The sequence below is a fragment of the Pleurodeles waltl genome, chromosome 1_2 (assembly GCF_031143425.1).
Source record: "Pleurodeles waltl isolate 20211129_DDA chromosome 1_2, aPleWal1.hap1.20221129, whole genome shotgun sequence".
NCBI classification, from domain to species: domain Eukaryota; kingdom Metazoa; phylum Chordata; class Amphibia; order Caudata; family Salamandridae; genus Pleurodeles; species Pleurodeles waltl.
The window spans coordinates 1,015,684,564-1,015,710,176 of record NC_090437.1 but is presented as its reverse complement, the minus strand read 5'-3'; the positions used below and the strand labels follow the sequence as shown (position 1 = coordinate 1,015,710,176).

The window sequence follows — 25,613 nt, the reverse complement described above, 5'->3', positions numbered from 1 at the left end:
CAGAGTCCAGGTTCTGACGCCGATAGTGATGACTCTTCAATAGTAATCAAAGAGGGCGAGATCAGACACAAGATCTCCCTGCCAACACTCAAAAGCCCACAAAAAGACTGCTTAAGGGTCTTACAAGGGCCGCAGCCCATCTACTTCACCTCAAATCTTCCAGTAAAGGGGAGAGGTCATGCCAGCAGTTCAGAGGCATAAAAAATCCTCCTCTGTGCCTTTCAAGAGACCATCCTCTACTTCTACAAAAGACAGTCCACGACATCCATCGTCAACGAGACTGTCGGTGAGAGCTTTTCCAACGACTTCAACATTTCCACTGTCGATGGCAGCTCCGACATCGTTGAGTCCCCACCATTGACGATAGCGGCATCGACATAGTCGACAGCGCTTATGGCGGTATCGCCTTTACCGTCGTTGACGGTAGACTCGTCGGTGAGGCTGTCATCCATCAAGATCTCCATGCATTCAGCATCTGACACTGCCACTGACAAAGTTCATGTATGCGCCGTCTACAACATAGACGAGAAACATCAGAAAACTCATGAGAAAGTGACACCAAAGCATACCTCGCCTAGTAAGGTGACATCCCTTATTCCTGTGCATCTGTTAGAGGGAGATGAAGACTCAGATGACGAGGGGCCATTCGGAGCAGCCCATAGTCCATCACAATTGAATGTCCAGTATCAAGAAGAGGACGAGTTTGATGAATCCTATGACCCTCAATTTTATGGAGAAGACCAACAATATCAACAGGGGGCATACATTCCATCCTCATTGTCTGACCTCAAAGCAATGTTAGCTGATTAGAGCAGGCGTTTTCCTCCTCAAGGGAGCAACCTCATCGCCCGTCTCTGGGCTTACCACTTCACGTCAGACCAGTTTCTTTACCTCTCACAAACGTGGCTACTCTGGATATGATTCTGCCTCAGTTTACGGACCTGTCCGAAGGGGATCACAAAGAAGGGGAGCTCCTGGACAATCATTCTGAGTGGGATGAATAGATCATCCCTGCTCCTTCTCAAAGGTGGAGTCCCCACCAGGTGACATTGGAGGATTTCAAAATCTCCTAGAAAGAGCATCTAAGTTTTGCTTTGCCAATGCCATCTAAACAAAGACTATTTTCTCTACGATTTTAAAGAGCAGTTTCAAAAATCTGTGCCCTCTAGTCAGCTGGTTAGCTGTTTATGGGAAGAAGGCTTAAGTCCTGCACAATCCTGCTACTGTCACAGCAGTACTGCCTTGTTTTTACAAGTACAAGGCACCAGACGATGCACCGGCATGTCTAACTGGACATTCTCATCCGGACTCAGTGGTGGCACAGAGGAAGTCCAAAAATCTGCCCCGATTTCCGCACCCCCAGACAAAGAGGGTAGATGATTAGATAACATCGGAAAGAGGTCGTCTTCTATGGCTAGCCTAGTGGTAAGCTGCTAACTCACTAGCGGTGTTAGCTAGGTTTGACAGGCAGCTATGGTCAGACATCACCCCACATATTAGCCAGTTGCCGGAGGATGCAAAATGAGAGGCAAACAAGACATTGCAAGAGGGTCTGCGCACGTCAGTGGAACTCATTGACTGTGCAATGGACATAGCCACGACTGCATTTTGACAGCTCGCAGGGGCAGCTCTTCTTAGAAGACCAGGTTGGCTAAAAGCTACTTCATTCCGGCCTGAGGTGCAGAATAAGATTTTGGACTTACCGTTTGATGGCCAGGCGTTATTTGGCAAACATATCGACGGTTAACAATCTATTAAATCTGACACAGATACGGCAAGGTCATTAGGGACTCTCCAATTTCGAAAGCCTTTCTTTTGAGCTAGAGGATGTGGCCAACCTTCATATAGAGGAGGATATCAGCAGTATAGATATTCCACCTATCCTTCCCAGTACCGTCAATACTACCCCAAAGGTAGCCGCCGCAAGCAGCTTATGGTAGATCTGGCGGTAGGGGGACGCACAACTCGCCCTGCTAAAGACTGCTCGTAGAGCCTGATGCATCTGAGGCGCCGGCTACACCCAACTCTCCCCTTTCCTTCTAGGCAGAAGGATATCCCTCTTCCTCAAACAATGGCAAGTAATCACATCAGACAAGTGGGTCCTCCAGTTAGTGAAACGGGCCACACTCTAGAATTTACCCAACTGCCGCCCTCCAATCCTCCCTGCAGGACTCCTTCAAGATACCCACAACAAGAGCTATAGAAAAGGTACCTTGATCGCAGCAAGGAAGAGGGTTTTATTCCAGGTTTTTCCTCATTCGCAAAAAGTGGAAAGATTGGAGGCTGATCCTCTATTTACGGGAACTGAACATCTAATTAAAAAAAGCAATCGTTCCGCATGATCAGCCTACAAGATGTCATCCTGCACCTCAACCAGGGAGATTTCATGTCTACACTAGACCTAAGACGCATATTTCCACTGTCCCATCCACCCTGCCCAGACAATAAGAGATTCACAGTAGCCAGCAGCCATTTTCAATTTCATGTCCTTCCCTTCGGCCTAAAATCAGCTCCCAGGATATTCACCAAATGTCTAGTGCCAATCGCAGCCTTCCTCAGGAGGAGTAAACACTATTTTTCCATATCTAGACGATTGGCTGATAAAAGCAAGTACCTATGCAGGAGCGTGCAGATCAACAAGAAGGTGCGTTTTCTTAATCACCAATCTAGGCCTAACCATCAGCTGGGAGAAGTCCAAACCTCTGCCAGCATGCAGTATTGCCTTTTTAGGGGCAAACCCGGACACTCAATCCACCATGGCGTGTCCCACAGACAGGCAACAAAGGTTACTGACACTAACAAAATCAATACAGAAAAGAAGCTGTTTCTGTCTGCCTGTTCAAGTCACTGTTGGGCATGTTGTTGTCATGCATACCTCTGGTTCCTCTCTGCCAACTAAAGATGTGCCCGTTACAGGAGCAACTAAATCGCCAATGGCTCCAGGTTTCGGGAAGCTTTGAAGATCGAATACACAACCCCAGCAATAGCCAAAGCACTGACATGGTGGTCTCAAGGGCATAATCTGTCCATAGGCCTTTCGTTCCTACATCATCCGGCTCCGTGGACCATCACTACGGACGCATCTCTGGAGGGTTGGGGATCCGTGCTACAGGATCTTCAAGCAAGTGGCCACCACGATTGACAGATTCATATCAGTTGGCTAGAGCTCAGAGCAGTGTACCTCGCTTTGCAGGCTTTTCTCCCGAAAATATCAGGATTGCATTTAGTAATAAGAACAGACAACACCACTACGATGTATTACCTCAACAAACATGGAGGCACAAGATCTCACCCTCTCCAGAGAAGCCCAGAATATTTGAAATTGGGCCTCGAAGCAAGGTATCACTCGGCTGTGCATTTGCCGGGGATAGAGAACAAGACAGCAGATGCGCTCAACAGACCAAGATCGAGCTGCCACGAGTGGGAGCTGGACCAGTCAATAGTGGACTACATCTTTTCCCAGTGGGGAACGCAAACAATAGACCTATTTGCCAACAAAGGGAACACCAAATGCCAGTACTTCGCAAGCTGGTATTACCAAAAGGGATCTTGGGGAATGCGTTTTCGATAGTCTGGTCAGACATCTTTGCTTATGCCTTTCCTCCCATTCCATTGATCCCAAGAGTCCTCACAAAGGTAAAGGCAGAGCCGTGCACTCTGATATTGATATCTCCGTATTGGCCGTGCCAACACTGGTTTGCGGAGCTTCTATCAGTCTAGCCTCACATTCTGCTGAAACCGTTTCCACAATTGCTAACAATGAATGAATGAAGGACCAGTATGGCACCCAGATCCTCAGTCGATGCGATTGTCAGCATGGCTCCTGGGCAAAGGGAGTTCGCACATCGGAATATCCCACTGGAGTGTAGGGACATCTTGTCCAGAGCTAGAGCAGATAGCACTAATAAGGCTTACTCTTGCAAATGGAAACAATTTTGTCTCCTCAGCGGCAGATTGACCCACTATCTTCACCACTGGAACGAATATTGCCGTACTTATTGCAGTTAGCGCAAGCCGGCCTGGCACATGCCTCCATTAAAGTACATCTGGCGGCAAAAGCAGCATACAGATGCTCAGACACTTCACCCTCACTCTATTCCTCTTGTCTAATCAAACTGCTTTTGAAAGGACTTTTCTGGGTTTTTCCTCCATTCAGACCACCTCCTCCTTCGTGGAACCTGAATATTGTTTTAGCACAGCTGATGAAGCATCCGTTTGAGCAGATTCATCGTGCTTCTCTCAAATTCCTTTCGTGGGAGGTTGCTTTATTGGTGGCTCATCAGCCAGACGTGTCAGCGAAGTGCAGGCTCTCTATTCAAGAGCCGTTGTTACAGTTTAAATGAGACGGGCTACTACTGCGTACTAATCCGCATTTCATCCCGAAGGTTCCTTCAGACTTCCACATCAATGAGCCCTTAGTGTTCAAATCTTTTTTTCCTCATCCTTCTACTCTGGCGGAGAGAGCATTACACTCCCTAGACATTAAGAGATGTGTTCAGTTCTACTTGGACAGAACGAAGTCCTTTTGACGCTCTAATCAACTGTTCGTAGCATACAGTACACCTAGACGAGGACAACCACTCTCTAAGCAGAGTATATCCAGATGGATCGCCTCAACCATTAGTTTCTGCCATCAAGTAGCGGGTAAACATCTGCATTCATCTGTACATGCTCATTCTACAAGGGCAGTCTCCATCAGCAGCGCTGTTCGCGGGGGTTTCCCTGCAAGACATTTGTAGAGCAGCAAGCGGTCATACATTCACAAGGCACTACTGCTTGTAATCTATCTCAAGAAGATAGCAGTGGGTGAAGCAGTCCTCTGGAATCTCTTCAGGTGAAGGTGAGCCATCTTTTTCATCTCTCCATCCTAGAACAGGTATGCACATTGTCTTATGTACAGATAGTTATAATTTAAAAAAAAGTGTAACATAGAGAAGTGGAGATAATTAACGATAGTATTGTCATACCATATTTTCTTTGAAGTATTCCTTGATAAATAGTTATAGATAGATGTTCGGTGGCATGTGTAGCTTCAGATACACATGCTGTGCATTATCCTGCCATCTAGTGTTGGGCTCTGAGTCTGACAAGTTGTTTTTCTACAAAAGTCTTTTTGAGTCACCGGACCGAGTGACTCCTCCCTTTCGGCTCCATTGCGCATGGGTGTGGACTCCATCTTAGATTGTTTTCTTTCCGCCATCAGGTTCGGACGTGTTCCTCTTTGCTCCGTATTTCGAATCGGGAAAGTTAGCTAAAGTATAGAAAATGTGACTGTATTATCGCTCGGTACCGGGTTAGTGTTAGCGTATCTGCACTGACATCAAGACCGCTTCGGCAGCCCTTTGGGGCTTCCCTTCTTCACCAAGGCCTGGTCGGCCTGACCCCACACGTCGTCCCAGACTAATGGACCGGACCCCCTTCTGTTTCTGTCCTAAGTGCCACGCAAAGTATCCTTATACAGACCAGCACCGGGTCTGTAACCGGTTTGTCACCCGAACACTGAGGATACCTGTGAAGCTTGCCGGGCGTTCCGATCGAAAGACCTTGCGGGATTGACGCGCAAGAAGACTGCAAATGGTATTGAAACCGAAAGAACAGCTCGACGTCAAAGAGGAGGAATGTATCTCCATCCAAGAGACTGACTTGGATGAATCCGAAAGTGAACAACCCTCGATGGTGCAACGAACCATGAGTAAACCTGCCTCTTCCCAAAGTCAGATTCATACAAAAACACTTAAGGTCATGGGGACGCCACCGCCTGCAGGCTATGGCTCAACCCACCAAAAAGGTGACCAAATATCTGCACTGAAAGGCCAAAGAGTTGCCAAAGACTTCCGACTCCGGTCGAGAATCCGGCACCAAACTATCTCGACACCGAGTGATCGAATCGACTAAACCCCGAAAAATCTCCTCAGAACCAAAAGACTTTTATTGCAGAAACTTCGGTACCGAAAAAAGCGGCTTCGAAGCCAAAAAGCTCTCATACAGAAGAGCAAGGACTTTCCAGCCAACTCAAGGAAAAATTGATTCGAGCAAGAGTTAGGTATGGAAGAACCTGACCATACACAAAGGAGGTCACATATCCAAAAAGACTGGCAAAATACAAACTTTACCGCCACTCAAATCAAAAAGGAAGCTTGCATTTCAGGAGACAGAAAAGCAACCTAAAGCAAAAGTGGTTGGAGACCAATCTCCACCACCAATGGTCTCACCACAACCGTCCCCACCGCACTCACCAACTGTCACCAGTGGGAACACCTATAATGCAGTCACCCACACATACTGGGATGACACAGGATGATGCTGACGCATGTTTCTTATGATGTGCCAGTATTGGATAACAGTCCAGAATGTTATCCAACAAAGCCGTCACCACCAGAAGACAGTACTGCATATACGCAGGTACTTTCCAGGGCAGCTATGTTCCACAACGTAGCAATGCACACAGCCAGTGGAGGATGACTTCCTTTTTAACACTCTGGCATCCACCCACATTTCCTATCAGTCTGCCGATGCTCCCGGGCATGCTCAAGCACGCGCAACAGGTCTTCCAGGAGCCTGTAAAAGGAAGAGCTATTACGCCTAGAGTTGAAAAAGTACAAACCTCCCCCAACAGATCCTGTGTTCATAACACAGCAACTCACAGTGGACTCAGTGGTTGTAGGAGCAGCAAGGAAAAGAGCAAACTCTCAATCCTCAGGAGATGCTCCACCACCTGACAAAGTAAAAAATTTGACGCTGCAGGCAAGCGAGTGGCATCACAAGCAGCCAATCAATGGCAAAATGCTAATTCACAAGCCCTACTTGCACGCTACGACAAGGCACACTGGGACGAGATGCAAGACATCATACAACACTTGCACGTTTTTGATGTTCCTTGGGCCCAGCATGTAGTGGAGGAAGGACAGGCCATATCTAACAACCAGATAAGGTCCGCACTAGACTCGGCAGCACAGACTGTCAACACAGCTGTAACCATTTGCAGACATGCATGGCTGCAGTTCTCGATTCAAGCCAGAGATTCAACAAGCTGTGTTAAATATGCCGTTTAATCAACAACTGTTTGGGCCGGAAGTCGATACAGCCATGGAAAAAAAGACAAGGGCACGGCCAAAGCCATGGGCGCGCTCTATTCCCCCACAAGTCAGAGGCACCTTTAGAAAAGCACAATTCAGAGGAGAGTTTTCGGCAACAAACATCTGAGCCTTCCACCTCTCAAACCAGACCCACCTATCAATCACAGTACCCAAGGGGAGGGTTTTGTGGTTCCTATACAGGACAATTCCCAAAAGGAAGGGGGGAAATTCCAACCAACCAAGCAGTGACTTCAATGTCACAACACCCCAACACTTGTCACCAGTTGGGGGGAGGATAACCAAATACTACCAAAACTGGACACATTACCACAGACGCATGGGTCCTATCAATTATCCAACATGGTTATTGCATAGAATTCACAACATTCCCTCCAGATGTGCCACCCAAAACGCAGACTGTCCCAACAACACTTAGACCTATTATAAATAGAGGTCCAAGCACTACTACAAAAACAAGCAATAGAGCTCGTACCCGATCATCAAAAAGGAAGCGGCATCTAATCACTATTTCCTGATTCCAAAAAAGGACAAAACGTTAAGACCTATCTTAGATCTCAGAACACTGAAACTCTTCATCAAATCAGACCACTTCCACATGGTAACACTTCAAGACGTAGTTCCCTTATTAAAAAAGGAGGAATACATGACAACATTGATCTCAAGGATGCGTATTTCCACATACCCATCCATCCTTCTCACAGAAAATACTTAAGGTTTGTAATGCACGTCATACACTGTCAATTCAAAGTGCTACCATTCGGAATAATGGCCCCCAGGGTATTCACAAAATGCCTAGCAGTAGTAGCCGCTCACATAAGGAGACCGCACATGCACATATTCCCATATTTAGACGACTGGCTAATAAAAACCAACACTCAACAACAGTGTTCTTCACACGCAATACGTCATAGTAACTACACTAACTGGGGTTCTCTATAAATTACCAAAAATCACATCTGCAACCATCCCAAATACAACAATACTTGGGAGCAACACAACTCACAAAGGGCAATTGCCACTCCAAGTCCACAAAGTCCAATCGTTCCAAAATGTAAGATCAAGCATACACGCAAACCAACACTACACAGTAAGGTTTGTAATGAAACTACTAGGCATGATGTCCTCGTGCATAGCCATTGTCCCAAATGCAAGACTACACATGCGGCCCTTACAACTGTGCCTAGCAAAACAATGGACACTAGCATAGGGTCATCTTCAAGATCTAATGTTGATAGACCGCCAAACACACTCCTCGCTTCAATGGCGGAACCCTATAAATTTAAACAAAGGGTGGCCATTCCAAGACCAGTGCCTCAAGCTGTTATCACAACAGATGCTTCCATGATTGGGTGGGGAGCACACCTCAACAATCACAGCATACAGGGTCAATGGGACAATCAACAAAAACGACTTCACATAAATCTGGAACTGCTAGTGGTTTTTCTAGCATTAAAAGCATTTCAACCACTAGTAGCCCACAAACACATTCTTGTCAAAACAGACATGACAACAATGTACTATCTCAACAAACAAGGGGGGGACACTCATCACAACTGTCTCTTAGCACAAAAGATTTGGTATTGGGCAATTCACAACCACATTCGCCTATTAGCACAATACATACCAGGCATTCAGAATCAGTTTGCTGACAATCTGTCGATCACAGCAAACTCACAAATGAGAAATACATCCCCAGATCCTATAGGATCACTTCCACCGCTGGGGAACACCAAACCTAGACCTATTTACAACAAAAAATGCAAAATGCCAAAACATTGCGTCCAGGTACCCACACCCTCAGTCCGAGGGCAATGCTCTTTGGATCAGCTGGTCAGTGATATTTGCTTACCCCCCACCTCCCCCACTCATTCCTTATCTGGTCAACAAACTAAGTTGAAACAAACTCAAACTAATACTCATAGCACCAACCTGGGCTCGCCAACCGTGGTACACAACACTGTTGGACTTATCAATAGTACCCCACATCAAACTATCAAACAGACCAGATCTGTTAACACAACACAAACAGATCAGACACCTGAATCCAGCATCGCTCAATCTAGCAATCTGGCTCCTGAAGTCTTAGAATTCGGACATTTAAATCTTACACAAGTGTAGGGAGGTAATTAAACAAGCAAGAACCTATAAGACATTGTTATGCAAACAAATTGAAAAGATTTGTTTGCTACTGCCACACTAATCAAATTCAACCGCTACATGCCTTCACAAAATACATTGTAAGCTATTTGTTACACTTACAAAAGTCTAATCTAGCATTCTCTTCCATTAAAATCCACATCACTGCAATATCTGCCTATCTGCAGATTACACATACATCACTTTTTAGAATCCCAGTCATTAAAGCGTTTATGGAAGGACTAAAAAGAATCATACCACCAGTACCTTCGTGGAACCTTTAATATTGTATTAACACGACTCATGGGCCCACCATTCAAACCCATGCATTCTTGTCAAACTCAATAGCTGACTTGGAAAGTAGTGTTTCTAATAGCTGTCACATCACTTAGAAGAGTGAGTTAAATACAAGCATTTACTATTCAAGAACCCTTTATACAAATACATAAACATAAGGTGGTTCTCCGTACAAATCCAAAATTCTTGCCAAAGGTAATATCACCATTCCATCTAAACCAAACTGTGGATCTCCCAGTCTTTCCACAACCAGACTCTGTAGCTCGAAGGGCCTTGCATACATTAGAAATAAAGAGCACTAATGTATTACATTAACAGAACGAAACTATTTTGTAAAAGAACCATTTTGTAGCTTTGCAAAAACCTCATGCAGGTAACCCTATATCCAAACAAGGCATTGCCAGATGGATAGTTAAATGTATTCAAACTTGCTACATTAAAGCAAAAAGATTTACCTATTACACCAAGAGCACATTCCACTAGAAAGAAAGGCGCCACAATGGCTTTTCTTGAATATACCAATGACAGAAATTTGTAAGGCAGCCTCCTGGCCTACACCTCAAACATTAACTAAGCATTACTGTGTAGACGTGTTAGCAACACAAGCCACAGTAGGACAGGCTGTATTAAGAACATTATTTCAGACAACTTCAACTCCTACAGGCTAAACCACCACTTTTTGGGGGAGATAACTGCTTAGTAGTCTATGCACAGCATGTGTATCTGCAGCTACACATGCCACCAAACGGAAAATGTTACTTACCCAGTGTACATCTGTTCGTGGCATGAGACGCTGAAGATTCACATGCGCCCTCCCCAGTAGCCTGTAGCTCTTTTTTTGTTGCATGAGATTTGTAAATATGTAAATAAATATTATTTTAATAGACATTAGATACATATATTACTACTCCATTGCATGGGCACCTCTAGTATACTCACAGCTCCTACCTCACCCTCTGCGGGGAAAACCATCTAAGATGGAGTCGACGCCCATGCGCAATGGAGCTGAAAGGGAGGAGTCACTCGGTCCTGTGACTCAAAGACTTCTTCGAAGAAAAATAACTTGTAACACTCTGAGCCCAACACTAGATGGCATTCACAGTGCACAGCATGTGAATCTGCAGCGTCTCATGCCACGGACAGATGTACACGGGGTAAGTGACATTTTCCTTATATGTATATACATATGTTTTATATATGCATGTGTTTTGGATCATACATGGTTACAATGGTACAATGTGCATAAGTACTGATCTCTACTCTGATTCAAGCATGTGAATCTATGAAAGTTCCAATACTGGAGTAAGAAACTAAGTTACTTACCTGTAACTGTAGTTTTCCAGTATTGGAATCTTTCATAGATTCACATGCGACCCACCCCCTCCCCAGAGGCTCATTTTCACCTTCTTTTTTCCTTTCTCTTTTTTCCTCTCTAATGCACTTGTGCTTGGAAAATCTGAGGTGCTGGAGCTTCTCTCAGGAGGATTCTAGAGGGTGGTGACACCTTACTCCAGTTTGGTCCTTCTTCTAAAATGACTCTACTGTTATATTAACAAAGGCCCTAGGCCTCTTCACTTTATTTTAAGACTACTTGTGTAATTTATACTGGGGGGGGGGGTTCCGTCTCGACGACTGGGAAGGATTCAACCATGTTAATATATGAAAGATTCCAATACTGGAGAACTACAGTTAGTTACAGGTAAGTAACTTATCTTCTTAAGGTTGGCATTGAGCAAAAATCAGGATGTGCTAATGAGAACTGCTGGATCTGCCTTTTTTTTTTTTTTTTTGTTTGTTCTTTTTTAATAGGGTCATCAACGTTTTGTAAGTCCCTTGTGCAGTGGTATCCCTATGCCCATAGCATGTAAATTAAATGCAATTAGTGGGCCTGCAGCGCCACCCACAGAAGTAGCCTGCATGCGCAGTTTACTGCCATAGGGTCCAGGCATCTAAATGTACCCCTCCTCCCCCCCTTGCAACCCCTTACTATATGTACGTCACCCCTAAGGTGGGTGCCAGCTATCCCCTATGAGCAGGGTGTTATGTATGTAAAAGGCAGGACATGTGCCTGGTTGTGTCCTGTCCTGGTAGTGACAAACAGCCTATTTGGTTCCTTACTGCGGTGAGTGCTGCCTTTCTTATAGGATTGCATTGGAAACACCCTACCTTATGATTAGGTGGGATTGTCTGATCTGAGGGGTAGTGTAGGCATGCTTGGTATGGCTGTAATTGTACTGGGGAAATGCTGCTTATTGGTTTAGGTGAATATTATAGAAATGCCACTTTTAGAAAGTCGGCATTTATCTGTGCTTATGACTGGTATTTGACAGTTTGACTCCAGTCCACGTCTGGGGCAGAGACAGCTGGGCTCTGTGCATACCTTTCAGACTGCCTATACATAGGGATGGTGGATGTGTGACAGAGGTGCATTTGCATATTGTATGGTCTTCCTGGGCTGTGCAAAGGAGAGGCAGGACACCTGCAATTGTAACGGCTGTGCCCTGGCCTCCCACAAAGGGCTTGTTTACCACAACTGATGTCTGGAGCCTGTGCTAGAGGAGAAAGGGGACAATCCTGGAATCAGTCGATACTGGTTGGATCCTCTTCTCCCCATTTCGTGGAGACTGCGCAAAATGAGTATGTACAGGGGGTTTTCCCCATACTAAAACACTAAACTACTGAACTGGACACAGGATGCTACTAGAGGGACTCTCCAGGAACTGCCGTTGGAGTGCTGCTGTTGTGATCTCTGACCTCTGGGTCACTAAGAGGAACTACCACTGCCTGCAATCCTTTGTGCTGGCCTGCTTGCTTGGGTAATTTTGTCCTGTGCCCCATTTTGCTGTCTCCAGGGGCTGGGTGGTATACCCATGTTCAAAACTACTTCACTGCCCCCACACACAGCTGCTCTTGCCTCATAGCTCTGGAGAGCACTCCAGCTAGTTCACCATAGCGCAGGAAGATAACTTTTGCCCTTTCATTTCCTTATTGCGAGGTGAGCGCGTTAATTTGTGTGCCTGTCCAGTGTGTGAAAAGCACTTTACTTTGACAGATTTGTCTCCCTCAGCAAAGGATAATCTGTGTTCACTTGTGTGATAATCGTAGTGGGTCTTGAGGAGCTGCTGGCTAAGAGCAATTGATAGTGGCTGAGGCATGTTCACAAAGGTGCCCTGGGGACACAGGAGCGCTTGCTTTGAGTTCCTTTTCACTGCCGCGTCGCTGAGCAGCTTAAGGAGTGAACTGCCATGTATGGGAGCTGCTGTGAAGGTGGTGGCCCCAGGAAACCATGGACATCAAGGTACAGCTCGCAGATCAGGAAGGAAGCCTCATTGGAGGTACCTGTTCCCACCGAGCCTCTTGCTGTTTTGTTGCAAGCAGGCCGGGGTGCCCAAAGATTGCAGTACCATGTTTGAGGGTAGCGAGCCCCTAACCCTCACTCCCCCCATGAGGAGTGGGGTGCATTCCCTATAAAAGTACCATAGACCTTGGAAGCAAGGGGCAGACTCACTACAAATTTCGCTTATGCAGCGTTGTTGGTGTTCCACACAGCATGAGGAATGGGTTTGTGAATGGGCCCTGTGTTAGGTGAATTTCTTTTGTCCTACCATTTCTGATTATGGGTGTGTATGATAATACATTTTCCTGATATGTACCTTTCCCTTTGTGCCGGATATATACCCTTTGGGGAATGCAGTTGACAGTTATGGTCTCCATACTAAGGTATTCTCCCAGGAGCATTTTAGGTGATGTCATGTACATTTATGACCATGAACTGACATTTTTGGTGATATGTTGATTCTGACGTGCATTGGTGATGGCCATGACAATCTGACTGCTGCTTGTTTTGAAGATAAAAGGTTACTAGTTAATGTTTACCTGCCAACTGCTTATTGTTGCATGGTACTAGTAACTTGTGTGGTGTTCACACTACTGCTTGTGCGACTGGGTATTACTGACATGTTTGATCTAATGTTTTGAGCTGTGCAGTTTATTTTTATATAACTTGGTGTTTCCTTTGTAGTGTATGGTCACGTGTTGTGTGATCACTTTACACATTGTCTCTGCGATAAGCCTGACTGCTTGTGGCAAGCTAACAAGGGGTAGAGAGGGTTTTTCTTGGGTGTGTAACACCCTTGCACTGACTAGTGGGTGGGGTTCTGCCTAGCCTAGTTGCATACCTTAGCCAACCAGAAACCCAATTTCTAACCACAACTTTTAGAATGACATCTAGGAATTTCCTCATCAGTAAAAGTACAAGAGCCCCTGTTTTCTACTGGGAAGTGGACTATGGCATTGTTTTTTATACCATGGAGTCAGTGACAGTCTAGCATGTGCCAGGTTGTCTTGTGTGGGTGGATGCTCAACCAAATTAGAAACTGGCATGACTATGAAATTGATTTGAGGCAGCTGCATCTGGTTTTTCAGATGTGGGGAGACTCCACTTCTAGATGCATTGGTTCCACAGAATGGAAACTGCCAACTACTCAAGGGGTTGCGGGGGTCACTAATCTTCAGGAGAACCACTTTGTGTTGCAGTCTGCAAGATTTGTTGGTCTTTGTCAGTGTAGTGGGTCCCAGGGGCTTTCAGCCAAGGGAGGATGCGGTCTTATCCTACTAGCTTCAGTGTGGGCACACTTGAATTTGTAGGACTGTGTGGAAAAACCAGTTCAGTTCAAGACTAGTGCAAACCTCCTGACAGATAATAGCAGCATCCCAGTCCAACCTTCTTCCACATGACAACTTTGCTTCTTCAGGCTTAGATTGTGGATGTTTAAATTTGCCACCAAAATATCCAAGTCCTACAGGTAGCAAGAGCTGATTCTGTCATTCAAAATAACTATTGCATTTGGGCAAAAATTATTTAAATCGAGGTTTAATGCATTCAATATCATATTTTTAACTGGGTTGTCAGGCCTTTCGTACACTTTAGTAAGCTCATTTAGCAGCTGTATCCAGATGTTTGTGATCCTCCAACACAACCTTCACAGTTTGTACTAGGGCCACTCAAGAAATTGAGGTGTATTCAGAATTTATCCTTCACGTACCAATCACCTGCTTGATCAGCTTTAGGGTCCTACATGAGAAGCCAGTGGGATCCTATCCCAGTTGTCCTTCAATCACTCCGGAATTATAAAGTGCAGCTAATCACCCGATGGGGTATCAAGACACTTTCAGGTCTCTGAGGCTTATTTGATCAGCCAGGTCTTGAGGGCCATTTGGAATTCTGGAAGTTAGGTGATGGTTCAGGGGTGTGTGGTGAGGCTGTTCCAGGTTTTTGCTGCAACATGAGGAGCGTCGTCCTCTTCTGCTTCAGTAGGTGTGGGGATTATGGGCAAGTAAAAGGGAGACAGAGCATAGTCTTCTCGATGGTTGGTGGACGTTCAGGAGATGGTTAATGTACACGTTTTATAGAGCCTTGTGGGCATGGGTCAGCAGCTTCAATGAGTATCTCTTCTGTATGTGGAGCCATTGGAGTTGCTTGAGCTGGGGTGTGATGTGGGTTTGTCAGAAGGCCAAGGATGAGTGACTGCAGTGTTCTGTATGATCTGAAGTCTCTAGGAGGTGCATGGTGATTCCTACATAGAGGAATTGCCATAGTTCAGTTGGATGGTGATAAGGGCCTGTCACAGTGCGTCTCATGTGTAGAGTAAGCCACTTGAAGATCTTACGTAGCGTACAAAAGTCAGTCCATGTGTTGCTGTGGTTGCTAAAGATCAATACTTCTGACTTGTCTTTGTTCAGCTACAGGCAGTTCTTCATCCATTCAGCAACGCTTGTCATGCATCTGTGGAAGCTGGTTCTGGTGGTGGTGTCTGAGTGAGGATGAGTTGGGTGCCTCTGTATAGGAAACTATGTTGACACATGGGATCTCACAATGTTAACCCCTTCGCTGCCAGGCCTTTCCCCCTCCTGTGCCGAGCCTTTTTTTGGCTATTTGGAGCAGTTCGCGCTTAGGCCCTCAACTTTTTGTTCACATAAGCTACCCACGCCAAATTTGCGTCCTTTTTTACCAACATCCTAGGGATTCTAGAGGTTCCCAGACTTTGTGGGTTCCCCAGAAGGAGGCCAAGAAATTAGCCAAAATACAGTGAAAATTTCGTTTTTTTTCAAAAAAATGGGGAAAAAGTGGCTGCAGAAGGCTTGAGTTTTTTTTCCCTGAAAAGGGCATCAACAAAGGGTTTGCGGTGCTAAAATCACCAGCTTCCCAGAACAGGCTGACTTGAATCAGAAAACCCAATTTTTCAACACAATTTTGGCATTTTACTGGGACATACCCCATTTTTACGATTTTTTGTGCTTTCAGCCTCCTTCCAGTCAGTGACAGAAATGGGCATGAAACCAACGCTGGATCCCAGAAACCGCAACATTTCTGAAAAGTAGACAAAATTCTGAATTCAGCTAGGGGTAATTTGTGTAGATCCTACAAGAGTTTCCTACAGAAAATAACTGAAAGAAATATTGAAATTGAGGTGAAGAAAACATCAATTTTTCTCTACGTTTTACTCTGCAGGAAAAAGTTAATGTCAGATTTTCGAAAGCAATATACCGTTACGTCTGCTGGACTCTTCTGGTTGCGGGGATATATAGGGCTTGTAGGTTCATCAAGAACTCTAGGTACCCAGAGCCAATAAATGACCTGCACCCTGCAGTGGGTTTTCGTTCTATGCCGGGTATACAGCAATTAATTTGCTGAAATATAAAGAGTAAAAAATAGCTATCAAGAAAATCTTTGTATTTCCAAAATGGCCACAATATATAAGGTGTTGAGAAGCAGTGGTTATTTGCACATCTCTGAATTCCGGGGTGCCCATACTAGCATGTGAATTACAGGGCATTTCTCAAATAGACGTCTTTTTTACACACTGTCTTACATTTGGAAGGGAAAAATGTAGAGAAAGACAAGGGGCAATAACACTTGTTTTGCTATTCTATGTTCCCCCAAGTCTCCCGATAAAAATGATACCTCACTTGTGTGGGTAGGCCTAGCGTCCGCGACAGGATATGCCCCAAAACACAACGTGGACACATCACAGAAAACAGAGCTGTTTTTAGCAAAGTGCCTACCTGTAGATTTTGGCCTTTAGCTCAGCCGGCACCTAGGGAAACCTACCAAACCTGTGCATTTCTGAAAACTAGAGGCCTAGGGGAATCCAAGATGGGATGACTTGTGTGGCTCGGACCAGGTTCTGTTACCCAGAATCCTTTGCAAACCTCAAAATTTGGCTAAAAAAACACATGTTCCTCACATTTCTGTGGCAGAAAGTTCTGGAATCTGAGAGGAGCCACAAATTTCCTTCCACCCAGCGTTCCCCCAAGTCTCTCGATAAAAATGGTACCCAAACCCCCCCGGGAGCGACCCTTGCCTATGGGGTCGGTCCCCCTACGTAACATTGGCAACAAAAAACAAATCCCCGGTGCCTAGTGGTTTCTGCCCCAAGGGGGGCAGCAATGGTCTAAATACAATTTGCCCCCCAGGGAAGCGACCCTTGCCTGATGGGTTGCTCCCCATCTCTAAAAAAAAAAAAAAAAAAAAAAAAAAAAAAAAAACAACAAAAAAACATTTTTTTTTTGTTGCCCTGGCGCCTAGTGGTTTCTACCCCCCTTGGGGGCAGATCAGCTTAATCAAAATAGGCTGATCTACCCCCCCGGGGGGCTTGAAATGGCCTACAAGCAATCCGGCTTTTGAAACCCTGTGAGACTTCAAAGGGAAGGAAATACATTTCCTTCCCTTTGAAGCCCCTCCGGGCCTCCCCCAATGCTTTGCATTTCTTTCAATCGCGCTGGGAGACCTTGTGACTAATCAGCGTGCGCTGACGTCACAGGGGGGGGTTGCGGGGGGTGGGAGGGGAAGGGCTTCCCCCTTCCAACCCTGATTTGTGGGGTTGGGGGGAACCCCACAGAGGGAGCGCTAGCGCTCCCTCTGGGCTCTGTGCACAGGATGTAATGGTTAAGTCCTGGGCACAGAACGGGTTAACCAGCAGGGTCAAATGCGTAGAAGAGCATGGGGCTGAGGCATGAGCCCTGCGGGACACCCCAGATCTCCTTTGGTTCGGAGCTGAAATGTGGGAGGTAGATCTTCTGGGTTCTTCTGGTGAGGAAGGTGATCCAGCGGAGTGCATCCCCTTGGATGCCAATGTGGTGGAGTCTTTCAGCATGTGGTGGGATATGGTGTTGAAGGCTGGCAAGAGGCTGAGGAGGATCAATCAGTTCAGATGACATCAGTGGCCGCAATCAGGGAGGTTTTGGTGTTGATTGCTGCTGAAGCCAGATTGAGAGGCATTGAGTACTTGGGTTTGCTCAAGGTATGTCCTGAGTTGCTTGTTTCTTTTCCAGTACCTTAGCTGGGAATGGGAGCAGGCAGATTGGGCAGTAGTTTTTGGGTTTGCTGGTGTCGGCCGAGGGTATTTTGAGTAGTGGTATGATTTCAGTGTGTTTTCCCACGTGTCTTGAAGTGTTGGAGGTGTTGAACAGGGTGGTCCGTTCCTGGTTTCCAAGGTTGAAGATGTAGTGCAGGAATGGGTCTATGGGTGCAAATTACTTTCTGCTGTTTTGAAGACTGGTAGACCTCTTCAGTGGCATGGAAAAACAGCTTATTGTTGGTAGGGGTGCCACTAGATCTATGCAGAATTGCAACACAGGCTTCGACTTGCACCTGTTCACATTCTCTAAATAGCCAATCCTGGCTGGAAGGCTGCAGTGGAATACACAGTGCTTCTCAACTTGTTAGTGATCCTCTTCTCAATCCTATATTTGAACTGCTTTGGTGTAGTAGATCTGGCAATCTGAGCAGTTAAACCTTGAAGGAGGCAGTGGAGCGCTCAATCTCCACGGATTGTCTGGTGTTAAGGCCATAAAATTAGGTGGACCAACTGCATATAATATATTGCAATTTAAATGTTTAACTGTATGCATAAAGCTGTTATATTCATAGAGGGTTCCCAGCTTTCATCTGAATAATTCAAGCATGTGATTCTATAAAACATTTCTTTCCTTGGTGTGCTAGATTGTTCCAAATACAGGTACTAGATTGAAATTTCCACAGATACAAAATTTCATTTAGAGGATGTGTTGTAACAAATCAGTTTGGCAGGCCAGAAGAGTAAAACTGTGGATGCAGACCTCAGTGTTAAGCAGTGTATTTAGCAGGAATGCTGTAACTTGTTCCAGTTTCACACATTGAAGGAATTGATCTGAGTGACAATTTTGAGTAACCTTGTGATGTCCCTACATTGATCATTGTAATTCCTAGAAAGACAGTTTGCTCTTCCTTTAGCAATTCTAATTGACCACCTACTGTAACATCTGTTAACAGGTGAAGGGTCTGTTCTTGAGAAATTTCTGACAGAAACTGCAGACTTGACTCCAGAGGAAAAGGCACAGCAGCTTGAGCTGAATAAGGTAATCTGTTTAGCATTTGTACTTATTAGTGTCTAATGTGAGAAGAAAGATTGCTTGTTGGAGGCTCCTGACTCACTGTTTTGTGGAATCCAGAGCTGGCTATACTGATCAGACCCAGTTCTAAGGTCTCTGTGCACGTGGATTACTAGGCCTTATCCAGGGTAATTTAGTCGGTTTACCAGTGTCCTGGAAACAAGTTTACTTTGTATGCTGGTAATTGACGTCCAAGTACATCATTTTAGCAATTAAGTCAGGATAGTGAGATGGGCAGTTCAAGGCTTAATCTGGAAGTTGTGGTAGCAAACCGAATTGAACAACGCCTCCTATAACATCTCATAATGTTACACCAACACACTTTATAGTTTGTAGGAGTACTTTAATATACCATTACTTCTTAATACACAAAGATAAGGAACATCTGGATGCAAGGGTACTACTAATATTTTATTAACCACAATTTCAGTAAATGTTAGACCTGGACAGGTGCTGCTCATGGTGTGGATGTAAAAGGCTTTGGCAACCTATCGATCCTCTGTTCCATGATTTGAAAATAATTGTGCTGCCAACCACTAGTAAGGAAGGCAAGTAAATTAAGCTCCATCTTGGGTCAAGCCCCCATATGGCATGGAAAACTGAAATAGATTATATTTGTGTGGCACATGTTCAGCTATTAGCCTAGCTAAATATAGGGTAATCCTGCTGAAGAGTGTTCCGAATTTTCTCAATGTACACTACAGCAATATTCTTAGCCATGATCTGAAGTCACTCAGCCTGACTGGTTCTACCTATAATGCGCATAGGCAGACTGTAGTGAAATACTGCACGAGCATGCATCACTGCTAAATTTATACACCATGTGGGAGCGGCTTGGTTTATGATGTGCTTTGAAACAGTTCTGTCACTGGAGCCACATCTCCTACTATACCATATCTATTTTCATTATCAGAGCATCTGAATTATTACCCACATGGGTACCTTGGGTGAAATTTCAAGATGGAGAGAACAGAGGGATAACAAACTTCAACATTTCAAGCAGGGAGGGTTCATAGACCTCCTGGTTTGATGGCTGCTGATAGAATGAGGGGGGAGCTGATGGCTGTCTTTAGACAGTTAATGCTGCCAGCTTTCTGCCTGTTGACCAGGCAGAACACTTGAGTCTTTTTTTTTTTTTTTGGAAGATTACTATTCTTCTGGTACGGACATTAAAAGCTGGAGGCTCTCCAACCCCTCATGATTAGAGAGCCCTCCTTGCAAGTTACCAGAGACCGAACCAAAGTTCATTGGTTTCATTGATACTTGCATTCACATGCAACCCTCCCACTTATCAGACTTGCTACTTGCGGTCATTCAAACTTGTCTTATGATCTACTGAGGCCTAAAAGTGAAAGTTGATCACTCTGAAATTTGAGTCTTTTCTAATGAGGTAGATGTGCTATTAAACGCTGTTGGACTGGCCGTTTTAATACTGCTAGTTGCTATTTTAAGTGTTGGATTATCAGCCTGACTGGGAGTTATTGTAGCATGTGAATTTGCCAGCATTGAAGGGGAAGTAAGTCATTTCTTTACCTGCTTAAGCTACTGTGAGGACATACCCAGTTCTATTGCAGCATATAAGTCTCCGTGAAATACACCCTGTTCTTTCGGCATTAATTTTGTTGACTAATGTGAAGGGGGTGATGAGGATTCTGAACATGAAGCTCCTTTTGGGCTGGCCTGGAATTGAGCTGGCCTAAATGTAAAGTGTCTAGAGACTGCTGATGAGGACCAGACGAACTTGCCTGCCCCTCCACGATGGCTGAGAAGTTTTGCCACTCTGCTGAAAACAGAAAAATCAACCCTTTATTTCTCCGATTCTGTAGGCCAGGCCAGCCTCCTCCACCTCAAGTGGTGGTGTGCTTCTAAATGCACATATCAGTTCGGGCAGCTGGCCAAACTGACATCGGCACTTAAAACCAGGTGGAGAGTTTATTTTACAGCCGGGTGGAGACCAAGTGCAGTGACCCACTCCCTCCCTGATTGATATTTCTGCTCACTCAGGCCAATCACAGCACTTATTTCATGCTGTGTAACAACAAGAGATGTATGGATTGGTTGGAGAGGAGGAAAGAAGACAAAGTGGGTAGAGCGGGAGCGGCAGATCACCGAGGGGCAAGTAAGTTTATTTTACTTTTTCACTGACCCCCCCCCATGCTGCATGCTCCTCCCTGCCCCCCTCACTCCTTCCTGGCAGCAGCCACAACTGCCTTCAACACAGAAGGTAAAGTTCCATCATATGCGAGGTAGGGAATTGGAACTGGGTGTAGTCATCTGCATTGATATAACTTGACATCCTTATAAATGTGACTAATATGATCCTAATTACCACAATCCAATAAAAATGCAGGTTCCTAGTTTCAGTTGTGACTAAATAGATGATACTCCTATTCAAGGATTTCATCCTTTCGATAACAGTAGCATATTCTACTTCCATGACCCTAAAGTTGTCAGTTCCTCAACAGCCTTCATCACCACCTTCTCAGCACCTCCCATGGCTGTATACTTTGAAGATATGGCTGAGGAAGAAGGGGAGTTCTTGGAGATTACCCTCCACTGATGTGCAAGAATGGATTGATTGACTGCATAACTGCTCTCAGTAGGTGGAGGCCTGTCCGTCTCAATCTGACTACGTGGTGAAATTTCTCATTGATCAGCTAAGATTTGTTCTTCCTCTGGTAATAGAACACGATGGTGCTTTTAATGATTTCAGAGTTCCACTTAGAACATCTAAGGTAAGTGTATCATTTGGTCCGACGTAAAGCAGTTCATGCAAACACTTGCCTCTGCCCCAGCTACAGTAACTCGCTTGGAGAAGAATTTCAGGGCTCCTAGCTTAAACACCTGTTTCACGGTAACTCCTGGAGTGAATTCTGTGGCATAGGTGTTATCTGTAAATTCATCTATAGTCTAAAGCCCCACAAGGTATCCTTGAGGACACAGTGCAGCTTGAAGTGGTATGGATAAAACCCTTTAATGACTTTATGGCAGATTTCGCCATAGTTTGTGAGCTACTGGTAGCTCTTTAGCTAACTAAAAGTAGCTCATGTGTGCAGCTCATCCTACTAAATTAGGTGTTCCTTTGTTGAATTAGTGTATGTGAAGCAACTGAGTGAATTCAAGAGGAAAGGATTTGTATTCAGAACTCAATCATTTTGGAGAAATGGCTGCATTTCCTCAATATTTAAAGCTGATATTTACATGATCATGTGACATTAGGGATTACTTTCATGCTAGCATTGCTGCTATGCATTACTCTTGAAGGCATATTCCAAAATGACAGTCTCTTTCACATTACTGCTTACAACTCCATAATAAACTGAGGTGATCATGCTAGGGATCCTGAATATTGTGGCCACTGATGTAAACTCATCTGATGTGGTTTCTGATTAAACATTAATTAGTAGCTCAGCATTATTTTCTTTGAACAGCAGTTGCTCTTATTGGAGAAAAGGTTGGAGGCCCCTGCTTTATGGTTTTAGACTCTTAATACTTGCTCAAGGGCCAGTTCCAATGGCTCTACTGAAATTCCTAAAGGGACCCCCTGTTGCTTGACTTGTCAGACCTCGTTGCAGTTTCCCTACTTTAGAATGCCCCCAGGTGTTCATATGCACCTGGAGATTTCTCTTGAGCAGTACACCTGCGCACTGTCAGATGGCATCTGTCAGCTGTGTCCGTCATTGTGCACGCCAGATATGACGTTGTGGGTCCTATATAGGTGCCAGTCCAGCACACTGACCTCTTTCCTTTCAGCCAGCACTGATCCAAATATAGATAACTTGCAGTCAGTTTAACTGCCCTTTTTTGACTTTGCAGAAGATTTTTGGAGTGCTTAAACTCCTGGTGTGTTGAGGATGACTTAGGGTAAGACCTTCACCTGATGACCGGATCTGCAGGAGCACAACCACAATGTGAAGTCATGCTCAGAGTGCAAGGCAATGATGAATCCTAAAGCTTTAACAGAACAGTACCAAAAAATCATGGTGGCTTGGCTCAGTGGCTCACCTTCTGTCGAGACGAAGGTCTTGAATGGTTGCAGAGCCCCCTTCACCCTCCTATTCCAAGTCCAAAGGATGATCAGGTAAGTCGAGGCATAAGAAGTTGAAGGAGCACAAGTGTTCCTAAAATTCACCCTGTCCATCAGCCCACACGAGGGAACAGGAGTGTAGTTGTCGGAGGCCTCTGTCTTCTGGGCCGACACCATCTCCCCAATTTACCTGGTGCAGAGAACCCCCTACAAAACAAAGAATTTTATGAGGCCTAGTGCCTCATCTTTTAAGCAGTCTGACTCCAGTGGAGCACCTTCAGGCTCCACAGGTGGACACTTACTTTCTGGGATTTGCAGGGGGGGAGGGGGGGTCGTTGGACCCTTTAGAGCAACAGCTAGAAGATCCCATGGATCGGCACAGATCTGGGTGAGGTCAGTGGTCTGGACATTTCTCCTTATACTGCCCCCCCCCCCCCCAAAAACAAATCGGCTTTCCATGGCACCAGAGGAGTGAGTGTCCTACTTAGTGCTGAGAGCTGCCAAGGTCTTGGGCCTAGAGCTGGCTTTGGTGGCAGTCAGGACTAACCTCCAGACAGAGGTGCTTCAGCCTGGAGCTCCCTCTTGTGAACCCATTTTGTCCTTCTAATGAAGCCCTTACTGATGTAGTGCTGGGACCCTAATCCAAACCCAGCACAGCTGCTCCTCGGAACAGGACAATTGCCCACCCCCATAGACCTGCTCCAAATGACCTAGTGTTTGACACAACACCCAACCCCTAGGAGCATGGTTATCCAAGCCTCCATGGTCCTGGGTGCATTCCCTTCTGCACCCCCCAGATAAGGGGATCCAAGAGTCTGGACCAACTTGGGAAGAAGTTTTCTTCCTCCAGCCTGGCATTGCAGTCCATGAACACAGCATGCCTTCTCAGCTGTTAAAGCTATACTTTGTAGATCACAGGTGCACAAGTGCTGCCACAGGTCCCAGAGGAGGCACGGCCCATTATCTTCCAATCGGTTGATCTGAGTTGCACTGATGTTCAAAATACGATGTGCGCTGGATATGACCGACTCACTAGGCAGATCATTTGCATCAACGGTTACCTTGTGGTTCCACGCCTGGTTGCAGAAGTCTTACTTTTAAGTGGCTGTTCAATGGGGGCTGTCCAATCCACTCTTATGGACATGTCCGTTGATGGCACTCTTTGGAGCTAAAGCACTCTCTGCAGGAGCGCTTTAAGGAGTGTGGTTACAGCCAGGTTCTTTGGCCTCACAGCTGCCCTTCCCCGTCTGCTTTTTACCCCTTTAGTGGCTACAGAAGGGGCACCCAACCACGTCTCTTGTCATCCAGCCACTGTGCCACACATGCTGCCCAGCCTCTGCATGGCCAGGGACGTGGGATGCACCATCCTCATGGATCAGGGAGCTAGTGGTCCTGCCAGTCCACTGCAGCAGCCTCCAAACCTTAGTCTGATTCTTCTGCACCAGATACCAGTCTGAGGCAGGAGTCTCCATCACCTGCCCTACTGGCAGTCCATGACTGACCAGACAATTGCATGAAGAATCATCTGGCACTTCAAGGTAATGCCTCTCTGCAAATGCCATAGAGAGGGTCCCTGTGCCACTGGTAAGTTGTGGTTGCAGGAAAGTGCCCCTCTTGGCATGGTTACCCTCAATTTTTGCCTGTTATCTGATAACAAACTTGGCTGAGTGCCGGGATCCTGCTAACCAGGCTCCAGCCCCAGTGTTCTTTCCCTAAACGCTTCCATTGTTTCCAGTTGGCAAACCCCTGGCACACAGCTCAGTCCCTTGTAAAAGGTACCAGTGGTGCTAAGGGCTGCAGCATGTATTGTCGTCCCAAGGGACCTCTCACTAAACACATGCACACTGCCATTACAGAATGTGTTGGTGGGGAGAAAGGTAGTCAACATTGAATTCCTCTCAGGGTGCCATGTACACCAACCCCTCTATCAGACATTGCAATCCTAAGGCAGGGTGCACTAAACCACAGGTTGGGGTATAGCTGCATGAGCAATATACCCCTCTAGTGTCTGTCCATTATTAGACATTGTAAGTGCAGTGTGGCCATATTAAGTACATGGACTGAGATTCTGTCATTACAAGCTCCGCAGCTCCATGATGGTTTCACTGACTGGGTAGTTTAGTATCACAAATCTCAGCACAATGCACCCACACTGATGCCAATGTTGCATTTATTATGAAATGCACACAGAGGGAATCTTGGATGAGAAATTGCACTACGTGTCAACGTCTTACATTGAAAAGTGTTACTTGTAAACTGTTTTATCTGCAAATTCTAAACAAAATACATTTGATACATGTGTGTAATACTTACTTACCTGCAGCATACTTTTTTGTTTCTAGTAATAAAGTAACAAGAGATTTTTGCTATATAAAAAACATTGGCCTAGAGTTTGTCATAGTGTGCTTTATTTCTGGACTGTGTACAACAAATGCTTTGTACTTCCCTCTGATAAGGCTAACTGCTGGACCACACTACCACAAGAGCATTATCTACTGTGGCCTCTGTTAAACCTCTTGGGAACCCTTGGAATTTTTGCACACTACACCTCATTTGGTATAGTGTACAGAGCCAGCTTCATACAGTGGTGGTTTCTGGTGCCCAAAAAGGACAACTCCCTTCTT

The 25,613-nt window shown here is 45.4% G+C and overlaps 1 protein-coding gene across 1 annotated transcript in view; it reads left to right on the top strand.

The window, feature by feature from the left end:
• Positions 1–25,613, top strand: part of UCHL1 (ubiquitin C-terminal hydrolase L1) — a 432,125-nt gene that overhangs the window by 94,731 nt on the left and 311,781 nt on the right. Inside the window, exon 3 of the mRNA XM_069201862.1 lies at positions 18,844–18,929. Within this exon, the coding sequence (XP_069057963.1) occupies positions 18,844–18,929 (86 nt within the window). The remainder of the gene's footprint in view (positions 1–18,843; positions 18,930–25,613) is intronic.